We start from the raw sequence: 22,231 nt of genomic DNA, 5'->3' as shown, positions 1-22,231 counted from the left end.
TGTGTATATATAAGAGCAGTGCTTGCTCAGTGTATTGATTAATTGAGTCCTCACTGTAAAAGAACAAAATGACAGTGTAGGTGTCTTCATAATGATAACGTGCAGATCATAGTTACAATGGAAATAACGCAGTCAGCAAAATTATTAACATTACATATTTAAAGTTTTAAAAGATTTCTAAAAATGCAGTCCACTGCTGATTGGGGTCGGTCCTCGGGCCGTTCATTTTCTGTCCATGTAGCTGCAGATGGCCGTGTTAAAAACTGCCAGGAAGAAATCGGCGTCCTCCTTTGTGATGCACATGGGGGGCTGAATGCGGAAGGCCTGAAGTGGTGAGAAGAAGAGTCTTAATGAGCTTCTGTCTTTTTTTTAAGCATTTTCTGTTATCCTTTCATTTTCACTTGTGGCCACAGTCGCGGCTGTTTAGTGAGTTACACAGTCTGCTTTAAGTGCCGGTAATTGTGCACATACTTAGCGAGATCAATCATTTCTTCTATTTGATAGGACAGTACAGAGAGAGATGACATGCACAAAGGGCCCAGGCTGGATTTGAACCCTGTCCATACCTGTCCATAGACTCCTCCTTTCCCTATCAGGACTCCCATGTCCTTTATGTCCTCAAAGATCTCACTCATGGCCTCAGGAGACAGCGGGTCTCTGCTGGCCTGTGGATGATGAAGAGATAAAAACGGGTGGATGTGTTATATAAACTAACCACTTATACTAAATGGCCTGAGAGGCTAAACATGTGCACAAGCTCCAAGTACACAAACACAAGAACTGGCTGAGCTGTTGTCAATGAAAGCACCTGTATCGAAGTGTTTGCAAGAAAAAGCTTAGTGAACTACATCTATAATTTCCAGGCTAATAATAACCAAGGGGTAGAAAGCAGGCAGTTCAAATGATGATGATGGTAATGGTTCCTCCTCATGGTCAATCAGTTATTAGTTCGAACTGTAAAAAGTACAAAAGGGCAGACAATAGAGTTGTATGTGTATGTCATTAATAGTGTCAGATATTGCATATGATGGATGTGATGGTCAAAGTGGTAACTTCCCCTTATATTACTGTGGGGGGGACACCTATAAGTGCTGGACAAATTAACAGAAACAATTGTAAAATAAAAATGAAGGTACTACTAAATGGATGAAGCGAATAATGTTGTGGACTTAACAATTAAAGTCCAATCAAAACGTCCATAATGTAATGATCAGATAATCATGAAGTAACAAAAGGACCACACTGTAACTACTCAGTATGATGTACCACTTGACTTGAGGGTGCACAAACAGAGTAACTAATTATTAAGTAATTAGTAATGATTACTTGTTCAGAGCTAATCAAGAAGAACTTATGAAGACAGTGGTCATTATTCTGATTGACGGACGAACTAATCCTTACCTAATGATTCATTAATAAAGTATCTCCCAGTCTGTTCTTTAGTAACTCATCATTATCTATTCTATAGTCCTCAATTCGGAGTAATTCAGGAACTACTCATTAACGACTCATTAATTATCAGGTGTTTCCTGATTTGATCTTCTCTCGCTCCTTAGTAACTACTCACATGTTTGTGTACCGTATTGTAAAGTGTAATAATCCTCTTTACTAATGGGGTCATCCAGAGTTTGCTACAAGTGATCCAGATTTTTGAGATCCTTCTGCTTGTTGCTACATTACAATTTTGTACTACTACTGATGCACAAACACTTCTAGCAGAGCATACTGTAAATTACAAATACAAAAGGCAGCTAAGTGAGTGATCTAAATGTTTCCAGGTCAAAATAAAGCAAATAATAGAAATAGACAGGGCAGAAAGCTGCTGCCTAATTCCCACAAAACACAAGAAAACTGTATTAGCAAGAGAGGAAGAGTCTTTCAAATTAGACCCTAACCCACACTGACTTAATGCCTCAGCCGGATATTTGCCAGATGTCTGTTCCCTTTTCAAATAAAATATCTGCCAGATTTGACTGAATAAAAAACATGTCAGAACTCCAGTCAGTAGTACATGTACTGCAGCTGAGATTGTCGTCCTCACAGTTACAGACGGTCACTGCTGCTAATGTTTAACTGGGGCGCTGCTGAACCATGGCCGCGGGCAAGCACGGCGCTGACACACATGCGAGGAGAGGTGAGCGCCACCTCTGTTAAAAACTCAGCACCTTGTCTTTGACCATTTCCACGCCGATCTGCAGGCCTTTTCCACGGACATCACCGATGATCTCATACTTGTCTCTGAGTTTTGCCAGTTCTGTCATTATATAGGTGCCCACATTCAGACTGTTCTGCTGTATGCCATCTTCTTTGATAGTCTGTTGAGTAAAAATATGTCAGTTAATGTTAAAGTCCAAGTGATATCACATTTAATCATTAATAATTTATGCAGTCAAATATAATGTCAGTGTTTATGAATTTATTGTCAATAGTTTTTATTATTAAATGCCAGATGAGGTTATATACTATACTAGGATTAGTTGGTAGCTGGCAGGCTAACTGCTAACTAGCCATCTGGCTTCTCTCTGTTTTCTCTCCACTGTACTGCCCCCCCCCCCCCCCCCGTCAGATTTCTTTCCACACACAGGATGTGATTTATAGAGCAGATACGTTTGCTGTAGCACAAAACAAAAAACATGCAATTTAATTTCAGTTGGACTTTAAACATTATAAATGAATTTGAATTCAGCGTGCTTGAGTGATTATGGACTTTAACCTCAGCTACAGTAATAAAAGACTGGACTGTGTGCTAATGTACAGGACTGATGTAGAAAGAGAAGATTAAATCTTACATCAAGCACTGATGAAGCAACGGCACAAGCAAGAGGACTTCCCCCGAAGGTGTTGAAGTGGTAGGCCTTCCCAAAAGAAGCAGCAATTTCTGGAAAACACATGAACAAACAAGCTCACACCTCCACTCACTGCTGCTTCAAATTAAAACTTAAAATATATTTCCTCAGACTATGTGAATTTTCTGAACATTCATAGAACGGCCACCCAGTAGGATTTTACAGGGACATGAAAAAGAAAACGGTGGGCTCTTTGAGTGAAGTACGTGTTAGAACATCTAAAGTTGATTACTAAGAGACAGCTATGGCAACTAGCTACCTCAACAAATAAACCAAGGTAACACATGTTTTTCTCACGCATGTAGAGAACATTTGAGCAGACCAGGCAGAGATCTTCTTGTGTTACTTGAATCTACCACTCAGCCTTTTTGTTTTTATTGTATTTTATGTTTTAATGAGTTAAGCAGATTTTCTATCAAGGTTTTTATGTCTCACAGTATTATCTCACCTGGTGTAGTAACAATAGCTCCCATTGGGAATCCATTACCAATTCCCTTCGCCATTGTAACCATATCAGGAATGACGTCATGACCTTGGAAACCCCAGAAGTGACTTCCTGTTCGGCCAAATCCAGTCTGGACCTGTCGGGTGAAAAACAGATTAGTGTCTTTACATTTTTTTTTAAATTCAGATTTCATGATATATGATGCAAGCATTAGTGCTAGAGAGATGGAAACTGGCTCCTCCAACTACCTTGCTATCATGTTCTCACATTGACCAATGGGGCCTGATCTTAGCCTTGTTGTATGGTGTTTGCTTTATATGCTTTATTTTTGAGCATAACATAACTTTGTGTGTCTAACCTCATCAGCAATGCAGACCCCTCCTCTCTCTCTCACAAGTTTGTAAGCCTCCTTCAGGTAGTTTTTAGGGTACTGCACAGCTCCTCCCATTCCCTGTACAAAAAAAACACCCATCTTAATTAACTCAAGCAGTTGCATTAAACATGAGAAAACAAGGACTCAACAAAGTTCTGTTTCCAATTATTCAATAAATTCATGTTTTTATTTGCAAATATCACATCCATGACACACAGTGAATCAAGTTAAGTCAATACTCCACTACAGAATACAGTACCTGAATCGGCTCTCCAAAGAAAGCAGCAATTCGACTTGGGACACTCGTAGCAAATGTCTCTTTGAGCTGTCCAATGTATTGTTCATTTGCCATGCAATGACCTGTGGGACCAAAGAAAATTGTTTTGGTGACAAACCAGCAGGTATAAATGGAATATTGCCAAATCAGTGCTTATCACTTTACAGCAGCTAAGGCTGAGTAATTATTATGGTCTTCCCATACAATAGAATACAATAGTATTAACAAATGTCTCATATCACAATACCATGATTCACATTTCTAATCTCTAAATGATAAGTTAAATGTTACTAAAATCTGTTTCAGCATGAGATTTTAAATACTTGAGAACAGGCACTTTCTAAAAGGTATCTAGGATTTAGTTCTAATAAAAACCATTTGACTCCATGGGATGAAGATGAATTCAAGTTCGTCTGATTTCAAAGTAGACAATGACCATTTCCAGCCAGACTCTAGTTGAGACACAGACATACGATACAGCTAAAATTCAATTTCAGGAAGTTTACAGTGGAAGTTGAACAGATTGCATTTGTTGTAGGAATATTGCAGAAGGGATTGTAATGCTCAGACCCACAGACGATGGTGATGAGTTTTGCCTATTTATGAGAGCAGCAAGAGAGATAACCAGAGTGTGTTGAGCCATAGGTTCAGGTGTTAGTGTACCTTGGGCACAGCTACACTCTCTGATGGTCTGCACAGGAGAGTCCCTGCAGTGGCTTCCTCCCCACGGACCTCTGAACACATCAGGACACATGGTCTGTTTATGGGGCAGAAAGCTAGTCAGCTGGATTGACCTCACAGCAACCGTCACTCATAATTAAACACAGCACAAAGAAATAATCATGAAGCTTGGAACGCTGCCACAGCATTAAAAAGTTAGTTAGCGAAAAGTTAGTATTAATGTAGAGCTCATCCTTTTTATTTGTTTTTGTATTATAACTAGTGGTGCAGCCTGTGGCATGCTCTTGTGTAACGCTAATGCTAAGCAGTTTTTGGTAACCGTTAGCTAGCTGGTAAGCTGCATAGATAGTTTCATTAGTGGTGATGTCGTGTTTGTCTGTCTACATCAAGAGAAGAGCGTGCTGGTCAAAGACTGAAGAGTTCTACCAGGTGGAACAGCTACTATCACCACTAGCCTTGCAAGAGGACATCACATCTCGTTAGTGCAACAGTATATTCATTAAAATATCAATTATGATGTGTTTTAATGTTGTGTACTGCTGCATATTGTTGTGGACACTACATTAATGCATACATACGTTTGTGCAGCCTGCACTAGTGGCGATGGGGTATTTATATGTTGAGTTGGAGGTAAGACCCATGGTCTGTTGGCTGCCACCGTGGTATGATCCCCTGGAAGAGAAAAATCAGAAACCCTCTGAACATTTAAAAAATCACAAGGAGTATGCTTAATAAATCCATCATGCTTCTACATACCGAATGAATCATGAGAATATAAAATGTTCACAATGACAGTCAAAAACAAGATTTTTTATAATGGAATCATCAACCTTATGGTCTTCAGTTTACTCAAACAGTGTGCCTCTTCTATCTATGGCCCATGAAAGGATCTATTTTTGTGTAAGTGGAATCTTGAATTCATGGGGAGGAAAAGGCCAATAAAAAAAATCCAGGACAAACAAGGCCTGGAAAACATGCCTGTGAATTTGAGTCTTTTACAGTATTAAAGCTGTGTCACAGAGTACTGTTACTATCAAGCATTGCTAAAAAAAATATTTCATGTAATCATGAAGCAATACGGTCCATTCATAATTCATAAAAAACACCTGAAAGTGATGATGTCAAAGTTGCCTGTGTGAAGTCGAGCCATCAACATAGCCAGGTCATTGGCTTCTGAGCCGCTGTTAGTCAGATATACAACCTGGACAGGGAAACACAGACCAGCAGACATTTTAATTACAGCCTACATATTAATCCAGGCTCCTGCTCTCAGGTGATCAATCCACCACGGTACCTTAAGAGGATCCGGTAAGTGGGAGGCTAGTTTCTCACAATACTCATGGAGAGGAGGATGGACGTAGATGTTAGTAGTATGCCAAAGTTTCTTCAACTGCTGCTCTGCTGCTGCTGTCACCTTCCTGTATCCACAGAGGTCAGAGTCAGAGCAACAAAGAACAGTCATTTTTGACTGAAAACTGTACATCAGAATAAAACATGCTATCACTGTGTGCCACAGTAAAGAAAAAGGACCTTACGGGTGGCAGTGGCCCACACCGACTGTTGCCACACCAGCAAACAGATCCAGATATCGCCTCCCATCCACATCCCACAGCCACTGCATGTGTCCCTGGTGGATGAACATTGGTTTCTTATAGTAGGTAATCTTCATGGTCATGGGGTTGCAGTTCTGTCTGCGGATCTCCAAAATCCGCTCTTTGGACATACCCTGAATAGACATAAATACACAGGAGAAGAGTTACAGTATAGGAGGATCATGTCTTTTTTATTTTAGTACTCTGGACAGACCTTCTCGATAAGATATGGGTTGTGTGTGTTTTTAGTTCTGAGTGAAATGACTGAGAAACTATTGGATGGATTGCTATCACAGTAGTAAAGATGTTCAAAGTCCCCAAAGGATGGATCATTTAGTTGACCCCCTGACTTTTCTTGTCGCGCCTCCAGCAGGTCAAAGTTTTCTCTTAAGGCCTGGTCACTCACTATGTCTGGAGTGACCGGATCTTTAACCAGTAAAATATCTCAACAACTACTGAATAAATGGATTATGACATTCATGGTTCCCAAACAAACTATCCCAACGTCTTTTGCGATCCCTTGACTGTCCCTCTGGAACGACCAGTAGGTTGACATTTTTGGTTCAGAGTGATATTTCTATTGGATGGATTTGCCATGAACTTTGGTACTGACATTATGTTCCTCAAAAGGATGATGACAAATATTAACATGCCAACATGTTAAAATGAAATGGTGTATGTAAACATGTTAAATCAGCTTGCAGTTTTTTTTCTTCCCCTTATTTATTTGTACATTTCTACCTTTTACAGCCACCAGCAGTCCATATGCATTATACCAGCAGTAATGATGCGCCACCCCTGTTTGTGTTTAAATTTTTTGTTTATGATGGTACAACACATGACAAAAAAACACTGCTGTACAGCGCCACCAATTGTCAAAAGCTCCACAGGGTCCCTTTAATTACTATCAAAATATTGTAGTGTGTGCACTGTATTATTGCTGATAATTTAAATTTCTATATTTTAGTGCGCCACCTTTGTGTGACAGAATAACATTTTAGATTTTTTACTAAAGCCATTATACAATATAGAGCCCAACAGTGCAAGACAGACACTGTCTGGATGCCACATCACTCTTACTTTGTATTCCTCTGGTTTGAAGTTGCATGAGGGCATCTCTGGGAGGTCTGCCGGACGGTATTTGAGGGCTGATTTCTGACATACTGCACCTGTGACATGGTTGAAATTTGATTGAAATTCAGAAACAGATAATGGATTGGCATTTGATTTTTGAAGAACTCCATAAACTGATCAAAGCCTTCCTGTGACATTTCTGTGATTTCTTTCTTTCTAATCTAGACCCTATATTGTAGCTCGATAATCAGATTGAACTGCCATTTGTTAGAAGAAGAAAAAAAAACACAGGTTACTTATTATCTACAGAAAAATACACATCTGATGTGAATGTTCATTATGGTTGGACCTTCTATTGTTTATGACTTTCTGAATTATCTGGTCAATATCTAATCTGATTAAAACCTGGTTGATGTTTTAACCATATTACTTTATATTGTGCAACACAGGAAAAACTACTTCCTGTTTTTCCCCGGTTACTGATGGCTGGAAAATGTCAGTTAGAACTGGTTTGACTGGCAGACAGCCTTGAATTGAATGCTGTTACCTGAGGAGACATTTCATTTGAGCACAGAAAAACGTACTAATTATATACAAAACTAAATAGCATGTTCTTAACTCTCACAATGCATGCTCCATTTAACCACTAATGTTTCAAATTAAATATGGCTAAAAGTATTTAATGCTTTAATGTGTGCAGAATGACATCTTTGCAATTTTTTCCGCTGTAATTTAATTTGATGAAATTGCCTTCATTTTCATGTTGTTTCATAGCAGTGAATATATAGCTTAATTTATTCTTTTCTTATTTTATCTATTTCATCTATTTCATTTGAAGTTTCTGTTTATTTGTACTTCTGTCTTTGTGCTGCTGTAACACCTGCATTTCCACTCCGGCAGATCAATAAAGGATTATTGATCAATAAAAAAAAAAGTGTGCGCCAATTTCTACTGCAGCCTATAACGACACAGTTAAACTAATGTTTATCTTTGAGTTCTACAAAGACAGATTATCTTGTCCTAGAATTATATTAGCTAATTAATTCATGAGCTAACAAGCTGATCAGATTTAACAGGAAAAAAATGATGCTCACCTGAATCTCTAAACATGTGACAAACATAAAAATATACCTCCTATACAGGCTGTGTAAGCATCAGCAACATCCATGGTAACTCACCACTTCCCAGGTGAAATTTGGCCAAACCAGGTGAACAGCAGGACTGTCCCATGAGACCTGCACAGCGGCCACTTACAGTGGAAACAACTTTAAACATGTTGAGTAGGTTCAGAGGGCACACAGCTATCCTTCACTGTCTGACTCTCAGCAGCAGACTCACTTCAGGCTTTTCTTTTACTACAAAGTCACAAGGATGGGTGGACAGTGTGCAGCCAATGGTCCCCTGATCCCACCAAGCTACAATGATTTCTCTGCAACGTCACACATAAATATATAACCAGTGGTCACTAGATTTCTGTCACAGCTGGTGCAAACAGGGTAACTGGACCACAGGGGATAGTGGATACAGGTAAGTGAATTTATTAAGAAAAGAGGAGGCAGTCCAAAATGGAAAACAAATCCAACAAGGAACAGGCAAAGTCCAATAACCAGGCAAAGTCCAAAACAGGTGGGTAACGGGTCACAACAGGGTACAGAAGTTGAAGACATGAAGCACACAAATTGACGCAACAATTTGGCCAGGAACAAAGGAGGTGGACAGGTATATGTAGAGAAGGATGATGAGGGAAATGAGAACAGGTGTGTGGGTGAAGTGCAGTTGAAAAGTCTGAGGGCATCTGGTGGACGGCTCGAGGATGGCAGGTCTGGAGAGTGGCCAGGGAGAAGTGAGCTGGGGCTGAAGACAGGGACTGATAGAGAGGGTGTGGCTGCAGGACGGGACTTAGAGGGAAACTGTCAGTTTCCACTACATGCTCATTGATTGGGAGCTGAGTTTAGAAAGAAGGCCAGCTATGTTGGATGGTGGTTCTTTCCTGTTGGAGGCCAGAAAAGACACCGGTCTCACTCTGAAGTGAGTGGGAGTTTGATGTGTGGCAAGTGTGGGTTTTTCACATTTGTATGTCTTTCTCTTATCAACCTTGCTTACCTGTACGCTACATGCCCAGGCACAAATACAGCCATCCTGTTAGGCGTCAGGTTCAGCACAGTAAATAATACGGCCCTGACCTTTGGGAAACCCTAGTTCCACCAAAAGACAAGTAGGGGTCCAAACAAGCAGAGGAAAAACAATTAGAAGCAAGAGTGAAAGGGAATGGGCCAGTATATCTACTGCAAGGCTAACAGGAGTGCAGGAGGGCTGAGGACAGATGGGCATGGCGGGAACAAGGGCTACTGCAGGGCAGGAGGGGGGTGGCAGGACCTGAAACAACAGAAGAGTTAATATATGACAAAGGCAGACAGCGGATAGTAAATGTGGCACAAGAAGTAGGCTGATGTGACACTTTTCCAGGAATCAAGTACATAGAGAACGCTGGCTGAAGCTCAGTGGTTTTCAACCTTGGACTTGACCAGTTAGTATATTCCGGTAGAAATGGCGGAGACAGATAAGGAAAAAACAGCATTTTGCACCCCATTTGGTATACCTGAGTTCAGTTGTATGCTCTTTTGGCTACGCACTCCTACCTGTACTCCTGTATTTGGACAATGTGATCCTCTTTTGTGCAACAGCATGGTGTTTAGTTTTTGCTGAAGGAGTCTCTTATTATTGAAGATTTATTGCTGTTCACTCTGTCAAGTGGTGTCAAAGCTGACCCCCTTTGGTAGAAAATGCAAAATACCTGGAGTCTTCAGACTCCAAGTGTGTGAGGAAGCACCAACTCCCTCACCAGCTATTTGCTAAACCCCCTCTTTGGTTAAGAAAGGTGGAAAGAATTCTCATATACAATTTTCTTAACAATATATTAAGGCATGCTGGCAAAGCCATAACCTGTTTGAGTCCTTTGTGGAGGCCATCTTGAGCTGGTGCTTAAGGAGGAAGCACGCCTCAACTATAGCCCTTTTATGTGGTGTATGAAGTGGGCGGGTTCTCCAATTTGATTGGTCAAAGGATGTGTGATGAATGACGGGTAATTAAGACAAATATTGTATGATGTTCAAATGATTTGCTTACTTTGAAGGTATAGCATTGATGATAAACATATTGAAGAATGAACTGAGGCTTGGTTGGTATGAGCAAGCTAAGAGAAACATTGTATATATTTATTAACCATGTCAACTCTCTATTATGCAGTGCTGACCTGATAGGCCAGTTTGAACTGGCAAGGCGGGCCCTCATACTATATATGATGAGTGCAATGAGAGGAGGGACTGGTTAAGGAAGAGCAGCACCGGAATTGTTTGAGCTGTGGATGAGTATGAAGTGTTTCTGCTAAATCTCTTTTGTTTCATTTTTGTTTGTTTTTCTTTTGTTTTTGGAGACTGAGAATAAAAGTCTACCTAATTTTTTCAGCATAACTCCCTGCCTGTGTGATGTTTTTGTCCACCATGAGTCCCACCATGCTTCCCTGCACCTCACCTTGCAACAAAGTGTAAGGACAGTTTTCAACCCCTGTAATAAGTAGATTTTCTGGAAGTCATTTGTAGCTCTATGAAGCTCGAACTAGTAGCCCTTAAGTGTCCCGTGGTTAGGTCATCCCTGTACAGTCTTCGCAGACTATAACCCATTAAGCCATTTGGACCCTGCAAAGCTCGGCGGTATGGAATTGATCTGCTTTTGATCCAGAACCAAGAGAAAGGGATAATCTTAATAGAAGATTAAGGGATTAAAAAAATAATTAAAACCATAGCCGTTCCCCGGATTCCTTACCACAACAAATAGGTAGGACCTGCAGGGGGCAGTGTGACCAATGTTTAATAGTACGAATGGTAGTTCCTCAACCTCACAGATTCATTATTATTACATTCACATGACATAAAACAATCATAAGTTACATTTGAGCATGATTCAGCAGATCCAAATAGAGCTAAATGAACTTCAAGTCTTCTAATTACAACAACATAGTTAAAAAGGTTCCCTGTTAAAATTTCTGTGTAAATACAATAACAGGGGTGGTCTTCCTCTGAGAATGATTGATTCTGACTTTTTTAACATTTTAAAGGACGTACTAAAAATGCACTCCACTGTCTTTGTGGGTTCCAAGTTTGGTCCTTGACATTGAGCGATCCAGCTGACCTTTAACTGCCTTTCATCGTCTTTCCATGTAGTTGTGGATGGACTTGTTAAAAACTGCCAGGAAGAAATCTGCATCTTCCATCGTGATGCACATGGGGGGTTTGATGCGGAAGGTCTTAAGTGGTGAGAAAAACAGAAGACAAGAGGGGAGGTTATGGAGCGCCAGATATACTGATTACCAGGAAACCATGCGTAACCAGGTCAGGTGCTTTATTCTGTCACATACTGATGGCAGAGCAGGCACTACAGACATTTCTGGAACACATGTTAAGCAGAAGTAATATCAATATTCATAAGTTCAAGATTAAAGGTAAAGTAAATGAACAACCAGTGAAAGTGTTTTTGGAGTGACAGATTATTCCTGAATTCAGCGTGGTTCTTGGGTTTGCACTGGACGTTTTTTGTGTGAAAGTTGGGGCTCATGTCGTTTCTGTGAACTTGACTTTGTTCCAGGAGATACTACAATTTAGAAACAGCCCATATAGCTATTTTACATTACATTTAGTTAGCCGACGCTTTTATCCAAAGTGACTTACAATAAGTGCATTCGACCATGTGGACACAACCCAAGATATGAAAGAAGAAAGTACATCAACTTCATTAAATATGCTGAACTGCTTCAAGTGCTACATTTAGAAACAGTTTTTTTAAAGGAGATGCAGTCTGAACCGATGAGTTTTCAGTCTGCGGAAGATGTGTACAGTTTCTGTTTCCCGATTCCTCGTTAACTTGCTGTTTTCAACAAAACAAGAAGCTTTGTGATGTAGTTGTCAGCTGTGTTTACACAACATGCTGACTCAGCAAAAAATAAACTGACAAGAGGGACAGAAGGTGAGTGCCGTTACCTGTCCGTAGACTCCTCCTTTCCCTATTAGGACTCCCATGTCCTTGACGTCCTCAAAGATCTCACTCATGGCCTCAGGAGACAGCGGGTCTCTGCTGGCCTGTGGACGACAGGGAAGAGGTGACAGGATGAATGAGGCTGGGTGTGTTACAGTAACCATATTCCAACTGCAAGTGTCCAATAATTATCTGATTGTGAGTCAAGCACCTATCGTCTACATGCTAATTAGCTTGAGAGGCTACACATCTGAATACTGACAAGGCCAACCTGTGCTTAAGATTTCTACTATTATTCAGGCACATCTACAATTTTCAGGCTTTTTATAGCTGTTGTGTAAAAAGCAGGCAGTTCAAACTTGGCAGCAGAAAACAGTGTCCTCAAGGGATAATGAATCTCTGCTCAATCTAAGTTACTAATTTGAACTGTAAACTGGTTATATTTTTCACATAGAAAATGGAAAGAACATCCAAGAAACCAAGATAACCTCTCCTTTCTTTGTGAGTAGAAAGTCCATAGTTCTTTTTTAATAGACTTGATGCTCACTTTTGAGGCTGTAGTTTGTAGTTTTAGACTGACTTCCTTTCAGTCAGTCTTGGTGTATGTCTAGATTTAACCTCATTCCTTCTTGCCATTGCAGTTGTCCTGTGTTTACTATGGCTTATAATACGTTTTGAGATCATTCTCCTTGCTACTTTAAATACTTTTGTTGTGTTTACTGTTGATACACCGGCACTTCTAGCAGGGAATACTGTAAGTGTTACCAAGTACAGAAAAAAAGGTTATTATGGAGTTAAAAGAGGGGCCAGACTCCTTCGAAGTCTCACAAACCATGATGACATATGCCAAACACATAAAAAGTGCATCAGCATAGAGGAACATTTGTCAAAATAAGACCCTTAACAATTGTACTGCAGCTGAGATTGTTCTCTTCACAATTACAGATGGTCACTGCTGCTCCGGCTAATGTTTAACTGGGGCACTGCTGAACCATGGCCCCCGGGGGGCACAACACAGACACACACGTTGTTCAAGCATGTGAGCGTCACTTCTGTTACAAACTCAATACCTTGTCTTTGACCATTTCCACACCGATCTGCAGGCCTTTTCCACGGACATCACCGATGATCTCATACTTGTCTCTGAGTTTTGCCAGTTCGGTCATCAGATAGGTGCCCACATTAAGACTGATCTGCTGCGCACCGTCCTCTTTGATAGTCTGTTAGAAAAAATATATTAAATTGTAATTCAGTGTGCAGTCTACAATAATAATGTGCAGAAATACACTGACATTTTGATCAAATTGTCTCTCCTGATGAACAGGATTGATGAATCCTTACATCAAGCACTGATGAAGCAACAGCACAAGCCACAGGATTTCCTCCAAAGGTGTTGAAGTGAACCCCCTTGGCAAATGAGGCCGCAATTTCTGGAAAACACATGAACCCACTATTGCTTCAAATCAAAACCTCCAAAGCCAAAAACACATTTCCTCAAAATTACAAATGATTTGTGGTAATATCAAAGTGTTTTCATGGCGTCCTCGAGGATTAAGTGGTGATAGACAGAGAATCTATAATTTCATTCAACTGAAATGATCAACCCTATAATTACTCAGTTATAAGTAAGTGTATAAAATATACTTGAGGTGGTGATAAATTGCCTGCAACTAGCAAGCGAGGGACTGAATGTGTGACTATTACATGTTTTTTAAATAAGAAACTGCTTCATTTAATCATTCTTCATTATTCATAAATCCGTTGAGCTGTGTCATTGTTGTTTTAAACTTGTTTACTAGAATGAGTCCAAACTCTGAACTCACAAAATGAATCTGTATGATTCATCACAAACCAGACACAACTTGCCTCATGTCTTTCCACGCATCTTGCCAATTCAGTAGTGGAAACAATGAAGAACAACACACCATGCTCACTATTTGTAACTGTAACTTTTTATGAACATACAAGCAGATGTTCAAAGAAGGTTTCACAGTATTATCTCACCTGGTGTTGTAACAACAGCTCCCATTGGGAATCCATTACCAATGCCCTTTGCCATTGTAACCATATCAGGAATGACGTCATGGCCTTGGAAACCCCAGAAGTGGCTTCCTGTCCGCCCAAATCCAGTCTGGACCTGTCGGGTGCAAATTGCAGGGAAATTTCATGTTTTATGTGGATGTCCAATCAGTGCTGATGTGTTGATGCTGTATATGCCTTTTTCTTGGGAATAAAAAAAGCAACTTTGTCATGGACCTGTAAGCTCACGTGCAGAAATCCTTATCTTTCAAGATAAGTAATGCTGTCAAGATAAGCAATAAGCCGACTCAAACATTGACTTGTTGTAACATCGGCAGTCAGTGTTTCACTTTTCTTAAAGCTGCATAATCAATATCTTTATACTAGCAGTGGGTAAAATGACAATGTGTAATGTGAAGTCGAGGAGTCGCTCGTGGTGACAAACCAAGAGTTTCTTTACTCCAAACGTACAATTTAAACAGTGAAAACCTATTATTGTTCACAAAAAATAGAGACACCATTTTTTGAAAGAACATCTGTGGATCTGTTAATTCAGTGCATTTTAATGCACATCGATAGATTAAATTGTAAATAAATCCATCTAAAAAATATATTTAAAATATAAAAAATGTTTATCTAACCTCATCAGCAATGCAGACCCCTCCTCTCTCTCTCACAAGTTTGTAAGCCTCCTTGAGGTAGTTTTTAGGGTACTGCACAGCTCCTCCGACTCCCTGTACAAACCAAACACATTCACATCCCACAATCCCATCTTTAACAACAATAATTAACACAAGCACTCGTCACACTGAACACAAGGAAGCAATGAACACGGATGGCATACTAACTAAGGACTCATTCACTTGCTACTATTACTGTACATTCATGACATACAGTCCATAATGTTAATATTCAATGTTGCAAAGCAACAGATCAGACATGCAAAAGCATTTACAACATGTTGACTCTAAGACTATGTTTGCTGTAATTCTCCACAACAGAATACAGTACCTGAATCGGCTCTCCAAAGAAAGCAGCAATTCGACTTGGGACACTCGTAGCAAATGTCTCTTTGAGCTGTCCAATGTATTGTTCATTTGCCATGCAATGACCTGTGGGACCAAACAAAGAAAAGTCCTTCATATTAAACTAATACAGACATCAGCATGTGTTTACAAATGGGGAAATACCAAATCAATTCCTTGGCACAATTGGAGCAATTGTTGAATATATTGCTTATCATCTTTCCATAAAATAGCATCACATGAAGATTCTCATATTACTATGGTTCACAGTAAATGAATGTTGAAGCTTGAGTTGAGTGAATGAATGAGTTAAAGTCTACCACAATCAGTCACAAATACTTCCTAAATACTTGGGAACATCTTTTGTTTTTATTTGACTCTTTCCATGAGATTTTGAATATTTTTGTTATTATTTTGTATTTGTTTATATTGTTTGTAGCACTAACAACTATATTCATTGACTGATATTGATATTATATTGCAGCATACCGGTTGTTTGTTTTGTGTAAACAGTATGTATGTACAGTGCATCCGGAAAGTATTCACAGCGCTTCACTTTTTCCACATTTTGTTATGTTGCAGCCTTATACCAAAATGGATTAAATTCATTTTTTTCCTCAAAATTCTACACACAACACCCCATAATGACAACGTGAAAAAAGTTTTTGAGATTTTTGCAAATTTATTAAAAATAAAAAACCTGAGAAATCACATGTACATAAGTATTCACAGCCTTTGCTCAATACTTTGTTGATGCACCTTTGGCAGCAATTACAGCCTCAAGTCTTTTTGAATATGATGCCACAAGCTTGGCACACCTATCTTTGGGCAGTTTCACCCATTCCTCTTTGCAGCACCTCTCAAGCTCCATCAGGTTGGATGGGAAGCGTCGGTGCACAGCCATTTTCAGATCTCTCCAGAGATGTTCAATCGGATTCAAGTCTGGGCTCTGGCTGGGCCACTCAAGGACATTCACAGAGTTGTCCTGAAGCCACTCCTTTGATATCTTGGCTGTGTGCTTAGGGTCGTTGTCCTGCTGAAAGATAAACCGTCGCCCCAGTCTGAGGTCAAGAGCGCTCTGGAGCAGGTTTTCATCCAGGATGTCTCTGTACTTTGCTGCATTCATCTTTCCCTCTATCCTGACTAGTCTCCCAGTTCCTGCCGCTGAAAAACATCCCCACAGCATGATGCTGCCACCACCATGCTTCACTGTAGGGATGGTATTGGCCTGGTGATGAGCGGTGCCTGGTTTCCTCCAAACGTGACGCCTGGCATTCACACCAAAGAGTTCAATCTTTGTCTCATCAGACCAGAGAATTTTGTTTCTCATGGTCTGAGAGTCCTTCAGGTGCCTTTTGGCAAACTCCAGGCGGGCTGCTATGTGCCTTTTACTAAGGAGTGGCTTCCGTCTGGCCACTCTACCATACAGGCCTGATTGGTGGATTGCTGCAGAGATGGTTGTCCTTCTGGAAGGTTCTCCTCTCTCCACAGAGGAACTCTGGAGCTCTGACAGAGTGACCATCGGGTTCTTGGTCACCTCCCTGACTAAGGCCCTTCTCCCCCGATTACTCAGTTTAGATGGCCGGCCAGCTCTAGGAAGAGTCCTGGTGGTTCCGAACTTCTTCCACTTACGGATGATGGAGGCCACTGTGCTCATTGGGACCTTCAAAGCAGCAGAAATTTTTCTGTAACCTTCCCCAGATTTGTGCTTCGAGACAATCCTGTCTCGGAGGTCTACAGACAATTCCTTTGACTTCATGCTTGGTTTGTGCTCTGACATGCACTGTCAACTGTGGGACCTTATATAGACAGGTGTGTGCCTTTCCAAATCATGTCCAATCCACTGAATTTACCACAGGTGGACTCCAATTAAGCTGCAGAAACATCTCAAGGATGATCAGTGGAAACAGGATGCACCTGAGCTCAATTTTGAGCTTCATGGCAAAGGCTGTGAATACTTATGTACATGTGATTTCTTAGTTTTTTATTTTTAATAAATTTGCAAAAATTTCAAAAAAACTTTTTTCACATTGTCATTATGGGGTGTTGTGTGTAGAATTTTGAGGAAAAAAATTAATTTAATCCATTTTGGAATAAGGGTGTAACATAACAAAATGTGGAAAAAGTGAAGCGCCGTGAATACTTTCCGGATGCACTGTAGATATGCTAACATTCTGCACTGACCATTTCCCGGTAGACACTCTAGCTGAGATGCAGTCATACTATAGCTAAAATTCCTAAAAATGGTAAAAGGTCAAAAGAGGTAAATGATCAACAGTAGGAGACTTTGAACTCTATACATGCAATTCAATACTTCTTTTGTCTGGATTTTCAGGGTTACAACTGTCCTGTTTTACCCTCGTGATGTTTAGGCACATTTTATAGAAAGAAATCCATTTTGTGAAGTGCAACTACATGCATTCATTAAAATACACATCCCTTTAAGCTATTGCGGAGGTCTGTACAGAAATATAAAACTGGGCAGACACTTTAAAATGTTTTTTCACCTTGGATAAAGACAGAACACTCTCAAAAGTCATTCACTCCAGTAAAAGATGCAGTTTCAGGTTGTGCTGTACATTTTTTATCACTGTGCATGAACGTAACCCATTAAATTACAGTAAGGTTAATGTGTCATAGGAATATTGCAAAATGCTTAATCTCACCGACCACGGTCATGTTTTTTTCCTGTTTTTAAGAGCAGTGTGGGTGTGTGGAGCCACGGGTACATGTGTTTGTGTACCTTGGGCACAGCTACACTCTCTGATGGTCTGCACAGGAGAGTCCCTGCAGTGGCTTCCTCCCCACGGACCTCTGAACACATCAGGACACATGGTCTGTTTATGGGGCAGAAAGCTAGTCAGCTGGATCGACCTCACAGCAACCGTCACTCATAATGAATGCAGCACAAAGAAATCATCATGAAGCTTGGAACGCTGCCACAGCATTGTTCACCTGTATTTCTATTGAATCTACACAAAAACATAAGTCGAGAAGCTGTTTAATGCGAAACGCCCACACAATAAAAATATTCAGAAGCATTTTGCCTGAGTATTGTATGTGTATGCACTCATTTTTAGCACAAGACAGCTTCCCCTCTGTCTTCTGAGAGATGTATATTTATCATACATACATCTGTCCATCGTTAAATTGTGTGCTTTTCTTATGATAAGAAGCATTGTAATACATGAATGCATACATACATTTGTGCAGCCCAAACCATTGGCAATGGGGTATTTATATGCTGCGTTGGAAGTAAGACCCATGGTCTGTGGGCTGCCACCGTGGTACGATCCTCTGGAACCAGAAACATTTAGATTACAGAGAATAATCAAGCTATCTAATGTTTGACCCGCTGAATGAGTATAAGAATATACACACATACACAAAGACCTTTTTTTCATAGGAGCTCTAATTATTAACCTTGTAATCTGTTGTTTATTCAAACTGTGTGCTTCTCCTATCTTTGCTTCATAAAAGGATCTATTTTTTTTCCTTACAGAATCTTGAATTAATGTGGAAAAGGACAAACTACTGCAAAACCAATAATAAAACATATGAACACGGTGGGAAAAAATGTAAAAATGTAAAAACAATCAATTAATCTATTAATAATTTGTAAAGAGATTTGTACCTGAAAGTGATGATGTCAAAGTTGCCTGTGTGAAGTCGAGCCATCAACATAGCCAGGTCATTGGCTTCTGAGCCGCTGTTAGTCAGATATACAACCTGGACAGGAAACACAGACCAGCAGACATTTTAATTACAGCCTACATATTAATCCAGGCTCCTGCTCTCAGGTGATCAAAATGAATAAATAGTCCACCACGATACCTTAAGAGGATCCGGTAAGTGGGAGGCTAGTTTCTCACAATACTCATGGAGAGGAGGATAGACGTAGATGTTAGTAGTATGCCACAGTCTCTTCAACTGCTGCTCTGCTGCTGCTGTCACCTTCCTGTATCAACAGATGTAATTTTGGCATTTTTGACTGAAAACTGTATATCAGAATAAAACATGCTATCACTGTGCGACACAGTAAAGAAAAGGGACCTTACGGGTGGCAGTGGCCCACACTGACAGTAGCCACACCAGCAAACAGATCCAGATATCGTCTGCCGTCCACATCCCACAGCCACTGCATGTGTCCCTGGTGGATGAACACTGGTTTCTTATAGTAGGTAACCTTCATGATCATGGGGTTGCAGTTCTGTCTGCGGATCTCCATCATCCTCTCTTTGGACATACCCTGGACAGAGACAAACACACAGGACAGGAGGATCATCTTTGTTTTTCTTTCGACAGCTTTTCAAAGATCTAGGCTATGTGTATTGATCAGCATATTAATTACTGAGGTGATTACAGAATACAAGGCAAGATAGAGACACTCTGCGCCTGGAGGATATTGCTCTCACCTTGTATTCCTCGGGTTGGAAATTGCATGGGGGCATTTCTGGGACGCCTGTGGGAGGGTATTTGAAGGCTGATTGCTGACATGATGCACCTGTTCAGACAGCGAGATAAAAGATATAAGAGATTATTTCTCCATGAGCTGACTGCGTTCCTTGGCTGAGGATGATCAAAGCTTGACAGTGACATTTGGGAGTCACTTTTGAAACAACCTGTCAGTGACATTTTACCCTGAGGTCTTACAACTCTAAACCTTCTTTCTACACCCTTATGAGTCAGACACACATTAGACATAATATTTTAATTAGCGTTGATGCTTTTATTGTTTTCATAACATTCAGATTTGTCTTTCTAGTATTTAATCAGTATAAAAACCTGGCTTACACTGTAACCACATTAAGTTCACCTTAGACCTCAAATTGTGCAACGCAGGATAAAGCGCTGCCTGTTTACCCTCGGTTGTAAAATGTGAGGTAGACGGAGCAGTGGTCTGGCTGGAAACTCTTCAATTTGTTTGACCAAAGCAAAATTGAATGCTGTATTTCAGCCCCCAGAGAAACATTTAACTTGTGCACAGAGGAGTGAGGATTATGTAAAGGTCTGAATAGTATTCCCTCTTCATATGTAGCTTCAATTTAACCAGTCCTAGTGACATAATATAAATGAATGTCTTGTATCTTGTGTTGCAATTGCTACCTTTATAATGTCACCCTATCAAATATGCCTTGTTTATATTCCTGAGTCAGTTTTACAGTGGATATAGTGTGTTGCACTGATTTCTACTGTTAACATACAACTCAAAACTAATGCAGTGGCCCTGCAATAATGTTAAGTTTTTGTTTAAAAAGAGAAGTGTTAATTCCACTGTGTGGTCATTTTGGAGGCTGTGGTTTGTGGTGCTGTTGAATTATATTACATTATACAGAGGGGTGGTTCTGTTAGACCACACATACACACATGCAGTTGAATCAAAACCTCTCTAACTGATTTACGTTAGATTAAGGTTAATTTGTGCTAAAAACTGGGCAATTTATTACAGTACGTTTACGTTAGCAGAAAAACCGTTTTGCTAATTCAAAGATTTAGCTAAAGCTTATAAACAACTGCTCCGTTTCTACATTAACTTACTATGACAAACATAAAGGCTAACTTAGAGTAAGTTAAATACACCCCACGTTCAGGTTGTGTAAATAGCGTTAACAGACCATAACTACTTCTGGATTTTGTTCGTCTCCATGGTAACTCACCACTTGCCAAGTGGAATTTGGTCAAAACGAGGCGACAGCAGGACTGTCCTGTTAAAACTGCACAGCGGCCACTAAGACTGGATACCAATTTATACATTTCGAGCAGGTACAGAGGGAACACAGCTATCCTACTGACTCCACCGTCTGACACTCAACAGCAGGTTCACTTCGACATTTTCTGCCTCTAAAAAGTTTAGGGGATGGGCCGCCTCTGGGACGTCACAGGATGCGTGCGCACGTACGCAAGTCGCATTTGTAAACAGTGTCACGTGGCCTATATGCTATCTGCATTAGTATAACAATGCATTCTTTGAAAAACATAAGAAAACAACATTTAATTGACAGACAGATCATTAAAGTATAGTATAGTTTAATTCTTATCCCTCCCCGGTTATTCATTAAAACAAAAAAAAGGCACAATTAGCTCCCAATTTACTTTCTGTACTTTTTCCAGTGATATCATTTATGATAACTGGAAGAAGAGAATTTCCCTTTTTACATGTCTTTTGCCCTTTGTTTCTTTTGTTTTCTAGTCATTTTTTGTTAAAGAAAAAACAGTAGAGAAACAGCGGCTGTCTAGATTCAGGGGTTATTGATCAATCACAGGTCAGTAATAATATCACACATGTAATAATAACAGGCATATAATTATCAATTTACAATGTAAATTTATTACGAGCATAATTCATATGGCAAGCTTTCCAAAAAGATCTGACTGCTGTTTCATACTGCATTTAGTATATGGGTGGCTCACTGTTTATAAAGCTATATGTTTACATGCAAAAGAAACAAATATCACTGTTAAACAACAGAGATGGAGTCACTTAAGGTTAGTGTTTTATCATGACACTCTTTTCCCATCCAAAAAAACTAAACATCTTTTTTTTAATTTACCACTTAACCGATCAAAGCAGTATTAAATGTATATACACAAAATAGACTCTGAATGAAAAATAAAGCAATACATTCCCTCAGTTTTCTTCATTTTGACACAAAATGCCATATATGTATGTATATATTATATACGGGACCCAGCAAGCAGCTGTAAGATGTAGTGTTGTACAGGGAGCATACAAAAATGTGATGTTTGAGCTTTCTGCAATTTTGATTTTACACAAATAATTTTAACAGATACTCTCATTATATTACATTCCTCATTACACCAGTAACATCAATATATTTTATGAAATACATTAAAAAAGTTTATGACATAA

The 22,231-nt window shown here is 39.8% G+C and overlaps 2 protein-coding genes across 3 annotated transcripts; both read right to left on the bottom strand.

The window, feature by feature from the left end:
- Positions 1-222: 222 nt before the first annotated feature.
- Positions 223-8,563, bottom strand: LOC139301333 (alanine--glyoxylate aminotransferase 2, mitochondrial-like). 2 transcript variants are annotated; one of them, XM_070924694.1, is made up of 14 exons: positions 8,467-8,563; positions 7,295-7,383; positions 6,158-6,348; positions 5,917-6,040; positions 5,729-5,823; positions 5,201-5,294; positions 4,605-4,698; positions 3,924-4,024; positions 3,650-3,742; positions 3,295-3,427; positions 2,790-2,878; positions 2,166-2,315; positions 567-665; positions 223-324 (listed from the first exon to the last, which is right to left on the bottom strand). In XM_070924694.1, the coding sequence occupies exons 1-14, from the start codon at positions 8,561-8,563 to the stop codon at positions 223-225; spliced, it is 1,551 nt and encodes a 516-aa protein (XP_070780795.1). The 2 variants fall into 2 exon arrangements, with proteins under 2 accessions (XP_070780795.1, XP_070780796.1); XM_070924695.1 differs by having other exon boundaries at positions 7,295-7,377.
- Positions 8,564-11,188: 2,625 nt separating this feature from the next.
- LOC139301183 (alanine--glyoxylate aminotransferase 2, mitochondrial-like) lies at positions 11,189-21,114 on the bottom strand. The gene is made up of 14 exons (XM_070924503.1): positions 21,018-21,114; positions 19,776-19,864; positions 19,419-19,609; positions 19,195-19,318; positions 18,995-19,089; positions 18,564-18,657; positions 18,104-18,197; positions 15,347-15,447; positions 14,977-15,069; positions 14,321-14,453; positions 13,658-13,746; positions 13,387-13,536; positions 12,322-12,420; positions 11,189-11,591 (listed from the first exon to the last, which is right to left on the bottom strand). Exons 1-14 carry the CDS (start codon positions 21,112-21,114, stop codon positions 11,490-11,492), a joined length of 1,551 nt encoding a protein of 516 aa, XP_070780604.1. The 3' UTR covers positions 11,189-11,489.
- Positions 21,115-22,231: the final 1,117 nt, after the last annotated feature.

Source organism: Enoplosus armatus, chromosome 18 (genome assembly GCF_043641665.1).
Source record: "Enoplosus armatus isolate fEnoArm2 chromosome 18, fEnoArm2.hap1, whole genome shotgun sequence".
In the NCBI taxonomy this organism is placed as follows: Eukaryota; Metazoa; Chordata; class Actinopteri; order Centrarchiformes; family Enoplosidae; genus Enoplosus; species Enoplosus armatus.
Note: the sequence above shows the minus strand (reverse complement) of the source record. Positions and strands in the feature narration are given on the sequence as shown.

Excerpts from the sequence above, each read along its gene's own strand:
- LOC139301333 (XM_070924694.1), bottom strand. The coding sequence starts at position 8,563 with ATGTTTAAAGTTGTTTCCACTGTAAGTGGCCGCTGTGCAGGTCTCATG. Across the intron at positions 5,295-5,728 it reads TTTGACATCATCACTTTCAG|GGGATCATACCACGGTGGCA; the intron begins GTGTTTTTTATG and ends TTTCTCTTCCAG. Across the intron at positions 4,025-4,604 it reads AGAGTGTAGCTGTGCCCAAG|GTCATTGCATGGCAAATGAA; the intron begins GTACACTAACAC and ends TTGGTCCCACAG.
- LOC139301183 (XM_070924503.1), bottom strand. The coding sequence starts at position 21,114 with ATGTATAAATTGGTATCCAGTCTTAGTGGCCGCTGTGCAGTTTTAACA. Across the intron at positions 19,319-19,418 it reads AGTGTGGGCCACTGCCACCC|GAAGGTGACAGCAGCAGCAG; the intron begins GTAAGGTCCCTT and ends CTGTTGATACAG. Across the intron at positions 18,658-18,994 it reads TTTGACATCATCACTTTCAG|AGGATCGTACCACGGTGGCA; the intron begins GTACAAATCTCT and ends TTCTGGTTCCAG.